The sequence below is a fragment of the Nelumbo nucifera genome, chromosome 2 (assembly GCF_055504915.1).
Source record: "Nelumbo nucifera cultivar China Antique chromosome 2, China Antique-T2T, whole genome shotgun sequence".
NCBI classification, from domain to species: Eukaryota; Viridiplantae; Streptophyta; class Magnoliopsida; order Proteales; family Nelumbonaceae; genus Nelumbo; species Nelumbo nucifera.
In genome coordinates this window covers 8,779,499-8,794,091 of record NC_142650.1, presented here as the reverse complement: position 1 = coordinate 8,794,091, position 14,593 = coordinate 8,779,499, and the positions used below count along the sequence as shown (strand labels likewise).

The window sequence follows — 14,593 nt, the reverse complement described above, 5'->3', positions numbered from 1 at the left end:
GGAAGAAACCCGTGCGGCGTCCTGGCCAAGGCCGGCCAGGACAAGCCTTTCTGCGCGTAGAGGCTAGGAGTTGCCCGATGGGATGGCTCCACCAACGTCAGTAGCACTGGATCATGACCTCAAGTCCAATGGCCGGGGCACTCTCCTGGCTCAGACCGGTCCATGGGAGGCGCCGCTTACGTGCTAAAGGGGGACAACCATCATGGAAGGCGACCATGCGCCGATAAGGTGACTTGGCACCGATGTGAAGGGTCTCCTGTATGCCGATGATGACAGGCACCTGTGTGCCCTGATGATAGGCAACCGCTTGGGCCGGAACACACCCGTGCGCTAAGGGCAACGGGGTAGCTCACTCAGCTTGGGCAAGGGGCTGGCGAAGTGAAGGGACATGCTTGAGCCATGCCCGCATGCCAAGCCTCCCTTGAGTATCGGTAGCGCAGTGCCGGTCCAACACTGTCCCCATGAGCAAGTGTGCGCCCATGAGGAACCCTGGTAGCCATGCTAGCCGTTAACCAGGGCCGCCCCGCAAGGGGATGAAGGTCTAGGAGTGCCAAGGTTAGGCACCCAAGGAGGTCGACCACCCCTCCTCAAAGAGTACGTTAAGCTTCTGGTGGTCTGCCTGAAGATGACATCAGTTCTCCCAAAAATCTTACAGGCGAAAATGACGGGCATGTCCCTAACGTAAGCCTGCCAAGCGTAGGCAAGGCTAAGCCTGTGCTGAACCGTAACAGTGGGGCGTTGCGGGGCGGGACGTTGTGGGGCGGCGATGTCATCTCGGATAATCCACCGACTAATTCATGATGCACTGAGAATCTGAGCTGAGACCCCTTAGAGAAGAAATGTCAAAATGCCAAAATGTGGTTATGGACATACCCGCAACGCTGCTTTATGCATATGCAACTACCGCTGTTGGCGCTGACTACTGACTAGCAAATCACTTTACTCAGTGGCGACAGGCAAATCCTACATTGGTAATCGGCATACGTTCTCTTTATTTGACTATTTATCGCTCTCCCACGCATCCCTCGTTGTTTATTGTTACTGTTCTAGGCTTCTAGTTCTCTAAGTTCTCCTATGCTCCTAGCTAAGCTGCCTATTCAAATAATATCTCTCGCTCACCAGTCTGTCACCACTTAATACTTGTGATCCCACTCCCACCACTTATTCCAATCGAAAGGCTAAAAAAACCTGATAGTGATACACCGACGACATTAAAATCATCTTGAAAGAATGCAATCATTCGCGTGAGTTGCACACACTACAAGAAACATTGATTCAACACTAGTGAGTAGCCACATAACGTCAGAACTTATAAGCAGGGACCATGATGGAGCTAAAAGAGGCCGGAGGGCAATCTGGGCCAGTTGGAAAGGGAAATTGAAGGAGGTTGAATGGTCCCGTCACTCTTCATCGACCAACGCCTCCTTCAATTCTCAATCACCACTGGTCTAGTACTTCTATTTAGTGTGTGACAAACCAACATCCAAAGACAATCAACCACCAACCACATGTGCACCTTTGTACACGATTTGAATTTATATATAGGTAGATAGGAAGCTCAACTGATACTCATCTTATTAAACAAATCAAGCAATCTTTTTAAATATCCAAATCAAGCATTTACAGTTTATTAGTATTAAGGGCCGGGTCCAATTATAGTCCATGTCTTCGTCCCCTAATCTCCTTGCAACGGCTACGGCAACAAGGGGTTCCAAGTTCCAACTAGGATTATGTAAAATTAGGAACCTTGTATTTCCAATTTTAAGTAACGTATTTGCATTATTAAATTATGGTGTCCCACCCACCAATACGACAGTGTTACAGTGTCATGTGTCCCCCTGTCTTGGATCCAAACCACATTTTCCACTCTCTGGCTGATATGGAAGTTGAGGACAAATCTCACTTGGTTTTATTCATTAGTTACAGCTAAATTATGAAAAAAAAAATGCACCTCAACATTATTCATTAATGTTTTGTATTTCACTATATATCTATAGCAGGGCCCACATATAAATGGGCATTGCTTACGATGGAAACTACCACAATCGATCAGGTGAATTTAAATTTTTTAAAAAAATTCTTGCAAGATTGAATCAAATTGATTTCTTCAATATTTTCAGGATTCATGAAAAGGGGTGGAGAATCATTAGTATGTATTCCACGAATTTTCCACGTGGAATCATTGCTCTCAGAATCCAGCATATGATGATAGATAAGAGAGTACTGGAATTTACTACTACTATTGCAATCACAGTGAATATATTTTATTTTTTATTAATCTGAAAAATCACCATTATTTTCTTCTTCATTCTATTACACCAATCAATATTTGTATTATAAGATACAAATTCAATATATAATAATAAAATTGGTAGAGATGATGCCAAACCCCCTCTCCCGTTGGCATGTCATCATATTTAAAACTGTCAGCCAACTAGATGTCAGATCTATGAACTATATATATGTGGTGTATATTCATCTAATTAATATAAATTCATAGCCACCTATATTATAAATTAATATGAATTAATGGTAATTGTTCTGTTTTATTTTATAAGTAAGACATAGGAATTGATTTAAAATTGCACATGACATTTGACATAATAATGGTTGTGAGTGGGATCACATTCACGTGCCATGTGGTTGTTGCGAGTTGCTGCTTTGCTTTTAGTTATATGCTACTAGGAGGGGAGGGGTGAAATACTATATGTAACTAAGCGATCCAGGATGGTCAATATTCGGTAATTATATTTACTAGTGTCGGTGGGGCTGAACTCATGGCCTCTATCATTTCATTGTTTATGACAAATACCGGCTGAGCATGAAATTTAATCCTTACCATATTAGGATTATGATGAAACTGGATTTTACCAAATTGATCACCAGAGTATTTCGGAAGTAAGAGATACCAAAGAGTATAACCCAAGTTAATTAAAAAGTGAAAGAAAGCATGCAGCTCAATCCTTTAACATATTAAAATAACATTTCCAAGTTATGAGAGAATATTGGAAGTGATTGATGTAAAGAGTGCAGGTGAAGTTATAAAATGGTTAAAGGAGGAGAAGTGTGAGAGGAGATGGGGCCTGGGCGTGACGTGAGGCCCATCATTTTCCATAAAGCCCAAAATAAAGCAACCTACCGTTGTGCCATCACTTTGTTTAAATTTTAATCATTTTTATTTTGCTTAATTCCACTAACTTATCTTTTTTTAATATTCTATCCTATATGTTACTGCACTATTTTAGGGCTTCTTAATTAACCATTCGTTGGACTTGGAATAACGAGTGCCACACCCCCTTCTCAGTCTCAGCTTCTATTCAATGGACGAAACGGGTAAAGCCCAATGGAAAACCGGTGGTTACCTTTTACCCCTCTCTCTCCTCTCTCTCTCTCTCTCTCTCTCTCTCTCATACACCTTATTATTATTATTATTTTTTTTGTAGCAAGGAAAATCGTTAAGGAAAAACCTCGTGCACCGGAGTTCATATCAACGCCCCCACAGTACATCCGACCTTGTATTGCGAACATCTCCCCCACTGGTGTGGTGAGTGGTGTGACCTGGCCAAATTTACCAAACCAACCTCCAATCTTCTGTGCGCTGTGCCTCCACTTTCCTTTTTCCAATGGCATGATTCGTACCCGGTACCAATCCAATGGTCAACGTAACTTAAAAATATGAGGCATGCCATGCCATGCCATGCCATCCAAATTAGTGCGGGTCCCCACTAACCCATTTGTATAAATAAGATCATCTTTTCCCCTTAAGAAAAAAACAGAATACATACGGTAAACACTGATGTTGAGATGAAAAATTACAGAGTACACATTCCTACCATGTCGATGTAGCCTATTTCACTATTTCTGTTGGGTAGGGGTAAATCCAAAAATAGGGTTTGGGCAGTGTCTACGACTACGACTCCGGTAGGTACATTGAGAGTTGAGAGTTCGTACTACGAAAGTACTGTATCACTTTCCGAGACAATTGTCCTCTCCATACTCCAGGTCCAGGTTAATGCTGCAAGATACCATCACGCAGTGCTCTGCTCTGCACCAAACACTAAAATTTTATAGTCAGGTCCTTTTCGTACTTATTACTTCACTTCCATATCCCTTGCTGATCGAGGGTTCATTTTCCCTTTTTGTTAATTTATTAGCAACTCCAAGTTTGCAGAAAATCTTAAAAATCAATGTTTTAAAAAACGAACCGGAATCGGAACCGGTTTTTGGGTTGATGGTTTAATCATCTGGTTCGAATAGATGGTCTATTCTGACAAAAAAAATTAAAATAAAAAACAGTCAAAAATTATTGAACAAGTTGAACTGATCGATAATTCAACTGTCCAGATCAATGGGTTATTAATCAATTCAGTGATTTTTGGCCAGGGACTGGGTTTAGGATAAAATGGAATCAATTGCCTGAATAATTTATAGACCAAACAGTCCAACTGTCTAGATCAATGAAGATTCGAAAATATTACTAAAAAGCAATTAAATTGGAAAACTTTTTCTTCTTTGTTCATTTAAAATTTTAAATTACTATTTGGCTGTTTTTGGTTCCCTACACTTTTCTTCAAACCAAATACAGTCTTAAATATATATTTAGGAGAAAGTTGACATCAAACATCAAGGTTAGGAGATCACAAACTGGCTTCAGAGTGGTGTTTTTATGGTTAGGTCAATGTAAGGTTAAGTAGGAAGGCCATTACATCATCGAAAGATTTTCAATCTCAATGCACCATACAACGGGGTTTACACTTTAACACATACACATACACGGATCCGTAGAGCCTTAGCGTCCAAGCAAGCCTCAGCCTCAGCCTCAGGGCGGGGGGCGTTTTGGCTGCTGCATGCGGGCTTTGAGCTTTCACTAATCAATACCATCCAATATTCTCATGCATGTAAATATAGTAAACGTCAAGTTTAATCAACTCTTGGTTTTGTCCGCCCTACTATCCGTCCCAAAGAGTTGGTTTTGAAATAAAAACTAAGGTTGCTTTCAGTGGGAGGTAAAGGAATGCTGGTGTTGGCTTGGACATCGCATATAGAGATTCAATTCAAATGGTGTATCATATATGCAATGTTTTTAAAACTGGACCAGACTGAATGGTCGAATCGGAAAAACCTGAAATCAATCATTTGATCAGTTTCGTTTTATCCCAAAATTACTATTTGGCCAAAAATTGTTGATTTGATTAGTGAATCGTTAATCTAGGTGATTAAACCGTCGAATTATTCAACCCAAAAATGGTTTTTAATCTTTTTTTTTTTATTTTTTTATCAGAACTGACTGTTTATTCGGATTGGACAGTCGGACCATTCTACCCAGGAACTGGGCCCAGAACAGTTTTCCCTATCCGGTCTGGTTTTAAAAACAATGGGTATATGCATGGTGGCGTTTCATATTTTCCTTTTCGATTCGTATATTGCGTTTCAATGTGAATCCATGCCCTAAACGTGCCTGAAAGCATATTGATGGTATGGCATGGTTCTTTAGTTTCCTTTTTAAACTGTTCGTTGTTCTATACATATTATTTTTATGGAAAAAATTAATAAAGAATATAAAACAATAGATAAATAGTTAATTATTTTCCAAAAACATATTATAGAGATTATTAAAAGATAAGGATGATAAAATTATTACAAACTTAATATGGTGTATCTATGGAATAAATATATTGCAGGCTTGCATTAAATTTACAATAAAATTCCAAACTTCTAGATTTATGGTTAAAAGTCCTTTTTTGTCATAAGGCTTGCATTAAATATATTGTTGTTGTTATGTTTGTGTTTTGAATTCATTATTACGATTCACTCCAAATTAAGTTCAGAAAAATTCAAAATTAAAATTTTATAATAATTTGTGGTAGAAGTATAGGACCAATTACTAATCACCAGTGGAGTATGGAGTGTGGGGCTTTCACCCTCATAGCGGTAAGGGTCCAATTCATATTCAACTTATGGGTCAAACCTGAATACAAATAATTAAGTAGTTTGGATCTTTTACTTGTATGCATCTTTTTGGTTTGAGAGACAAATCAAGAGTTTATTGGATGTTTTGGGTTTAAGGTTTTTGTGAGAGAAGATGCCTACAATTCTGTAATGTTCATTATTGTTTGTTTCTCTAGTGGATATTCTATTTCTTGTTCTTTATCTTTGTTTAAGTTTATTTTCTTGTACTATTTAAATATGTATTTATAGGTTTTGTGAAATTAATATTATTAATGTTACTATTGTTACTAAACTATATAACATTAATAGGATGGGCAGAATTATTTGCATAATTATATAATTGGATATTTGGATAAGTGAAATTAAGTTCGACCATGTTGTGGAACACCCCCAAGCAGTCAAAAAATTACAGATATAAGGTTCAGATCAGACGTACTTCCTTCTAAGGTTTTCTATGTTGTAGAGAGGGTTTAGCCTGTTGCGCTGGTGAAAAGTCCCACACTCGTAAATGAAGGAGATAAATAGGCTCAACTGCCCAAGTTATGATCCCAATGGCCCAATTCTCAACATTGAAAATTATTCTCTTTTTGTTTATTTCTTTTTGTTTTCTATGACGCTGAAAACATTATTCTGATTTCTGACAGTCAGAAAAAGAAAAAAAAAGCGTATTAAAGTTTAATTGAATCTGAATGGCTGAAAGTGATCAGTTGATCATGGTGAAACCGATGATCTTTAATACATGTGGGACCCAGCGATATGTGGGGATAAGATCCTCCATGTAGCCAATACGTAGCAAGTTTTAAGGGCCTCAAATACTGTCCTGTGGAGAAACATTACATTCAAGGCAAAATGGTAGTTTCAGTAGAGGTCCAGGGGCAGAGTCCTAATAATTAGTATCGACCGTCTTCTTTCTCCTGTTTCGTTTTTTGTTTTTTTTCTCTTTGTCGTCTGTTTACTTCTCGCCTTAATTAGGGGGAGCAACTGAGCAAGAAAGTAAAACCTCATAAACAGCCGCAGTTAAAGACGAAAACCGCTCAAGACGGAGATTGAAGGTTTGAAACTGAAAACAGAAATGTCCGATACCGAGACAGAGAAGAATGGTGTTTTCTTTCCTCCGTTTGCTCCGCAAATCATCTTTAAAATAAAGTTCAAAGTTCAAATCAGTAGGAAAAAGTAGAAAATCTCAAATCTGTGAGACAAAAAAAGAAACAGTAAATTATAGAAAATAAGAAAAGAAAATTCGAGCGGTGAGGTCGTGTGGGACCATTCTTGCTTTCAGTCATCACATATACACGTAGAGAGAGAGAATGTGTGTGTGTGTCAGTGTGTGAGGGAGAGGGGAGAAAGATAGAAAAAGGGGAGGGAGTGGGGGAAAAAGTGCAATGAAGACTTCAACGTCACGACAGTGAAGGGATCGTAAAAGACAGCTAGCAATGAAGGAGGAGGCTCACCTACCAGAATTAGTCACCGCATACTTCTCCTCACGTTCTTTCCCCCCCTTTTTAGGGTTTGTTTCTCTCCTCCCCCACTCTTTCATACTTATTCCTCCTCCTCCTCCTCCTCCTCCTCTTTCTCTATCTCTCTCTCCTTCCACTCTACTCATACAATATTATAGTTAGAAGTAGGAGCTAGCCACTTCATTGTCGTTGTTGCTCTTTCATTTGATTCCAACAAGCTTTGTTGCAATTCTGGGGAGTTATCTCGGAAGAATAAGGCTTATGCTTTGCTTTATGTGGATTCTTGCAATTTTGGGCGGGAATTAGGATTTTAATATAGGTTCGTCATTCGTGTTTGTTTGTCTGCTCATGCTTCCGCTAACATGTTTCTTCATTTCCTTCGAAAATTCTGCGCCAAATCATGTTTTGTGCAACTAATTCTGTTCAGTTTTCAAAATTCCGACAATCTTCTTTACCTTAAACAGCATTTCTTTTTCATTTTTTTTTTGGTGCATTGAAGCGATTGCGTGAATTTTGTTCTGATAAATAAGGAGGTAACAGATATTTCTATGGTGATCTGCTTCTCATTTTCTCGTTCTGCTTTTCTTCTCTTTGTTTTGCAGGAGTTGAGCTAATTGGTGGACTTCTGTAGCTCTTGCCACCAGTTCTACTTAAACTCGACCTTTTAGACTTCATTATAGAATTTGATTTGTCACGCGCTCAGTTTGTTAGAATTTTTTGCCCGAGTCTATCATTCATACAAGCTACTAGAATTTTTGGACAAAACAGCAACTGTACCGAATCTTGAGCTTCCGCTTTCAAATTACAGTTCGAACGTCTGATTTTTCGTTCCTTTTATCACTTCCCTACAATTGCGAGGAGAAAGAATTGTTATTGCCCAAATCCAAGCAAAGGGAAAAATAGAGAGCTACGGGAGATCTAAGCTGATAGTCCATTTTGATTTCCAAGGTTTGCTTCATTGAACTCTTTTGCTCTTTTTAATTTTCTTTATCGCATTTCACTTTAAAACGTGAAATAATCCCTCCTCCACCTGGACCACCTCCTCCCAGAGCCAGAGCATTGACTTTTGCATCAAATTCGTTTATTTATTTGTTCAAATCGGTTTGATTTGCATTCATTAACTAGAATGCATTATTGAATTTGTGCGGTCAGTGAAGTGGCACATGAAGACGATGAAATTAAAAGACTTGATTTTCGTAAATCTCTCTACCTCATTTATTTGTTTGGGAAAGGGTGAAAGTGGACCAAATATATATGGTCCTACTGCATTGCAATAGCCAAGGAAGATGGCGTCGGTTCGTCATTGCGATGGGTCCACCCTTCGTGATCATCAAAGTTATAGGATTGTTGAAGTGGGCCCACACGGTTGATTTTTCGGCTGACTCGTCCACCTCTTCTGCTTCATTTTCGGGCTGGCTGTCGGTGGACGGTGGATTACTCTTGACGCCTATACGACTACAATTTCCCCTCTTCAACTGCATTGTACACGTTATCAGTTAACCTTTGATCACGACCGTTGAAATCGTGGATCACACGGAATGGACGTGATCATTGCTTAGTAAGTTAAAAGAAGATTATGGAGGAATCATGGGGACATACGGTGTGAATATGCAGGAGATCGGGGTAACGCTGTAACGCACTTGTAGGTTGCATTGCATTCCCTCTGTTCTTCCATATGGGCTAGGATATGTTCTGAAGTTAGAAATGAATCAATGGTGGGATGATGATATGATTGATGACGGTGATGATTCCAACCTTTCGACTCATATAATAGAGTGTGGAGTCAACTCCGTGATAAAGAAGAGATCGGAATATCAGATGGCCGAAATCATCCATCCATTTTTGCCATAACCCCACCCGCCTAGGCACCCATCTCTTTGATAGGCTCAATTTGTGGGTGGCAGATTCTACCACGGACCACGGTTTTTCATTTTTCAACAACTCACAAAGTCCCAAGTGATAAGGGGATGTGTAGATGTAGCTGGCGGGGTTGGGGTGGTTAACCAATGAGCACCTTTTCGGCAACTCTAAGTATGAATGATGCTAAAGTGTAAGAAAAAAAACGATATTGTAGATTTGCAGGGCATAATATTATAGTAGGTGTAGGGCCCATTAAAAAAAAACTTTAAGACAAAGTTGAATTTGTCTTTTTCTAATCTTACCTTCTCTTTTAGGACGAAGAAATCCATGATTCACGTAAACTCATTGTTTACTACCATTAAATTAAAAAGATTTTTCTACATCGGATTGGAATATGTGAATCGTGGGTCCCAAAGTTATTACCGATCCGGTGGTGGTCAGATGTTGCGCCATGTGCCATTGTCATAGAATCAGTGCCTTTTCGAGAAAATTTTATAAAATGGGACGTGATTGGGAACGTGCTAGGGTTCTATTTCTACAAACTTAGGCACCAATTGCTGTGGGTGGAATCTTTTTTAGTTAATAAGCATTTGAATTCCAACGTCTCGTCTATTACCGAGTACCGACAAGCAAGTCAGGCTGAGAACTCTGGGTCGAGACCGCGTACACGGCGCACGCTAGATTTTCGCACTTTCTCCTACAGACGGAACATTATTATTGGATTATGATAGGACTGTAAGGAGAAGTTGACGCACATCCTACTATGCATTGGGAACATCTCCCGTAGTTATACGTTATTATTCACGGGATATGTTCCCACCGCATGATGATATGTGCATGTAAGATTGGAGTGAGGCGCTCTGTGTGAGGAAGGCTTCATGAATAAAAATATAAAATCTTAATCTCTAATAATAGAACCTCCGGGAGTCCTTTTAATTTTGTCCGAGTAAAAACCTCCATAAGTTCTCTCTTTTGATTTGCAACTCTGGATTCTGGAGTAATAGACGAGAAATTTTTGGATATCCCTATATGACATTGCCTTTTTCTCTTTTATGTTGTTGGTGGTGCAGTGAAAGAGAAGATGATAGGGTCAACGAATGATCTACTGGATGTATGCGGGGATTTTTTCGACCAGATAGATGATTTGCTGGACTTTTCCACGGAAGACATAGAGGCTGGAGCTGGAGAAAACTACATTACTTCATGGACTACCGTACCACCCGACACTATGATTGGGGCTCCAGACTCGGTTTTTTCCGGCTACAGCGACAGAAGCTCTTCCGAGCTTGCCACAGAACTCTCTGTTCCGGTGAGTAGTACATTATAACACAAACTATATTTTAAAATGCGACACGACTATGTTTTTTTTATGGGTAATTTGAATTTTATTGAATGTGAGAAAAAAAAAAAACAAAGAATGATTGCACTCTGTGTTCGTGATACCGAAAAAATGCACTCTTGTTCTGTTTAGATAGAGAACAAGCAATAAAATTAGTTGCTCTATGTACCCAACAACTACTCTTCCCATCCCTTTATTTCCTTCATGATTCTCAGATGTAGCCAAGATACTAGTATAATTGTTTAACCAACCAGCAATCACTCCCAGTCTTTTACTAGGAAGTTTTGCCAGCGTCAAACTCGGTCCATTCCATATCAATAATTGGAAATGTTCGCAATCCAAATGAGAGGGCTTTAAGAAAACTCTTGAAGATTTCAAGAAGTTGATGACTACTTCAAAGTCCCTTAACCCTCTAAATATAGGCTCAAAAAAATTCTTTCAGAAGTTAATAGGGTTTCTCCCTACCCCTACAAGAGGTCTCCCCAATACCTTTACCAAAACAGACATCATACTTTTTTTCAAACGAACAATGACTTTCCCTCGTAGTCAAATCAACATCTCAGCCATTAAAATATAGTCCATGAATGCTACGTCACTTTGCTCCATAGTTTATGCTGGGTTCCAACCTTAACTCATGAGTCCAATTCTACCAATCCAACGATTGTCAGAAATCAAAGTGGACCATAGAAATCGGAATGGGTCCGTTTGTTACCCGTGCTGTTATGTAGCAGCATTGGCCCGCAGATTTAGAACAGAACAAGTTCTCCTTGACTTGGCACTATGCAAGCATGCTTGTCTTGATGTCAATATGGTGGTCATTGTGAATTCAATTAATCCTTTAAATGAATATATATATATATATATTTTAATTTTCGTCAATAACATTAACTTCTAGATTGGATGTCTTTGCCCAATATTATAAGAGATTAGTGTGGGTGGGTCCACCGTGTGTGACTCGAGTCGAGAAGTGCTGCTAGTCTGCAATTGTTTATCATTCTTGAATCTCTATTTCTTGCCAAAAATGTAAAGTTACGTAACAAATTCTATACATCTCTCATCTGATCGGTGTATCTTGTTCCCTTTTTCCATTTTCTCAGTATGAAGAAATTGCTCAGTTGGAATGGCTGTCAAACTTCGTCGAGGATTCATTCTCTGCCGGGAGCAGCGTCACCCTGGACAAAGACTCTTTCAATGACCACAAAAACAATGATTCCCACCGGTTCCAGACTTCCAGCCCTGTGTCTGTCCTTGAAAGCAGCAGCTCGTGTTCTGGCGGTGGAAGGACCATGCCTCTCAGCCCTGAAACCGTGGTCCCTGGCCGCGCCCGCAGCAAGCGCCCACGCCCTGCAACTTTCAACCCTCGGCCTGTTATTCCACTCATCTCTCCTACCTCTTCCATAATGGAACCCAACCAACCGTTATCTGCGTCTGAATTGGAGAATTATGCAGAATCCCGACCAACAAAACCAACAAAGAAGATACGAGCAGATGAGGCAATGGAACAGAAGAAGAAAAAAAAGAAGTTATCGCTTATAGCAGGTTCAGCAGAGCAATCTGTTTCGCAGCCAATCGCCATTAGAAAATGCATGCACTGTGAGATTACAAAGACCCCGCAATGGAGAGCTGGCCCTATGGGCCCTAAGACTCTGTGTAACGCATGTGGGGTGCGCTATAAGTCGGGCCGGCTTTTCCCAGAATACCGGCCCGCAGCAAGCCCAACATTTGTTTCTTCATTGCACTCCAATTCTCACAAGAAGGTTCTAGAGATGAGGTCTAAGGTTAGCCACAATGCAGAGATGTCTGCCGCTGCAACTCCCATTACAGACGCGACAGAATTAATGACGAGGAGCATCCATATGCTTGATTACATATGATAGTAGTGAAAGTTTTTTTTTTTTAATATATTTTTCTTTTCTTTTTCGGGGTCTCATTGTTTAATTATTAGTTGGTTCTTTTATTTCAATTTTGTACATAGATGGGGAAAGGGAATAGAGCTTGACCACATTTTAGCTGGTAGAGAGAAAGGAAAAGAAACAAAAATTATTGGTGGGAAGAGGGCAGGTAGAGAGAATTTAAGTTTAGGTTTAGGTTTAGGATTCAGTCATTCAGCTCAGCTTTAGTGATGGGTAGGCTGGTTAGCTATTGTTTCTTAATTCGGCTTTTTTTTTTCCTTTTTGGAATTATTTTTGCAGTTCATTTGCTGTTAGGAAATTCCGATATATGTTTTAATTGGATGCTTCGTCTCCATAAGAGTTTATGCAATGGTGTGGATGTATTACTCACAAGAAAGAATCCTTGAGGCATTCATGGATGCTATAAACATTTAAAAATTTTCATCGAAAAAAATAAGATATTTAAAATTCCTTGAGTGAAATAAAAACAAAAAAAAAAGCGCCGAGCATTAATCCTCATCACAAGATTTGGATTAGATGTTATGAACTCATCTCTTCTGATGTAGGATATTGGTGTCAGTCATATGGTAAGCATACTAGCTGCATGCTTCGTAGCCTTTTCGAGGGTGAAGTCGTCATGGGATCTGTTCACAACATAAACTGTCCCAATACAGTCTCAACATCAACTGTGTTCGCACATCTCACTGTGAGACTGTGAACATATCCCTGCCCCATCTAAGTCGGGCCTCGTTTTGGCCAGGCATGCATTTCAGTTTAAGCTGGCCTTTATTAAGAAGTCGTTTGATAATAAAACCTTCAGCCATTAATGAGACCCCAACCTCTTTAATATATTATTTTTTAAAACACTTTAGTGGGTGTTTGGCATTGATGCTGTTTTTGAGAAAACGACGCCATGTAGGTGTCACACCAGATAAAGCAGTGCTTCAAATAACGTCTTTTTGTTTGATATTGTTTTTTTCAAACAAAAATGTTGTTTGAGACCACCTTAAAATCAAGAAAGTGTGGTCTAGAGCAATGCTAAATTCAATGTTTTCTGAGCAAATGGTGTGTTACTGTCAGCAGTGTAATGATGTGACATCATCTTGGATGTTGGATAATATAGATCAATGTTGAAAATATTGTTGTCATACCAAACAAAACCGGTGCTGTTTTCTCAAAAAATGCCTATATGACAATACCGGTTCCAAACAAAAAATAAGAACTGTTTTTTTACAACTTTATGTGCCCAACACTGTTTTTATGAGAAAATGGTAGAATATTCCCAACACCGATGCCAAACTTATTAGGTAACTATAAAGTGCAAGATAATGAACAAATATGTTTTCCTCTCTTCGGAGTTTGAACATGCTTGAACGAAATCGTTGTCACAGATCTCGCGCATCTTGTAGTATCCTCGATCAGTGTCTTGGTACCTCCAAGGATCAGTAAGCACCATATTGGACATCAATCGCACCAGCATTTAGGAATCTCCGAGAACCATAATCAAACAACCTGGGAAATTAGTTGCACACTCCACCGCCAACCTTACTGCTACCAGCTCGTTTCAGGTTACCTAAGGCCTCAACCCAAATCCAACCTAAGTTAAGGTTAAGCCAAGGTTTAAAGGCTTAGGCCAAATTCAGTCAAGGCATCGATTCAAGCCCAACCTAAGTTAAAGTTAAGCCCAAGTTTTTAAGCCCAAACCCAACCTAAAGCCTAAAAAACAAAACCCAATTTGTGCAAAAGCTTAGGTTGGACTCACCTGTAAGAGTATCATTTAAATAATGGCCCACTAGGATCTTAATTGCCCAAAGTAAACTTGGGGATCGGTTCATTACAAAATTACAGGGAAAGACCCACGGCTTCATTTCATTAGCAAGGAAAAGTCGACGGAATGGGTAATGATCGGACTGAATCAAGTAGTCACACAGTGAGCATAATGAGTGATCACTTACAAAATTTTTTGACACCTGTCCCTTAAAACACCCTTAGTCTACTAATAAAAAAAGATTAAAAACAACTTTTGATACAATTGTCAGAATATTTGTTAAGTGCTCATTAATGATGCTTACAATGCTATGCCTAATAGATCTGGA

At 39.4% G+C, this 14,593-nt stretch overlaps 1 protein-coding gene across 1 annotated transcript; it reads left to right on the top strand.

Annotated features, from left to right (window-relative positions):
- The first annotated feature begins 7,437 nt into the window (after window positions 1-7,437).
- LOC104594870 (GATA transcription factor 8-like) lies at window positions 7,438-12,894 on the top strand. Its single transcript, XM_010255397.3, has 4 exons — window positions 7,438-7,725; window positions 8,009-8,354; window positions 10,337-10,575; window positions 11,703-12,894. Exons 3-4 carry the CDS (start codon window positions 10,348-10,350, stop codon window positions 12,477-12,479), a joined length of 1,005 nt encoding a protein of 334 aa, XP_010253699.1. The 5' UTR covers window positions 7,438-7,725; window positions 8,009-8,354; window positions 10,337-10,347; the 3' UTR covers window positions 12,480-12,894.
- Window positions 12,895-14,593: the final 1,699 nt, after the last annotated feature.

Bases quoted from the DNA above. Each gene is read 5' to 3' on its own strand.
- LOC104594870 (XM_010255397.3), top strand. From the start codon at position 10,348: ATGATAGGGTCAACGAATGATCTACTGGATGTATGCGGGGATTTTTTC. The intron at 10,576-11,702 runs GTGAGTAGTACA...CCATTTTCTCAG, and splicing joins CCACAGAACTCTCTGTTCCG to TATGAAGAAATTGCTCAGTT.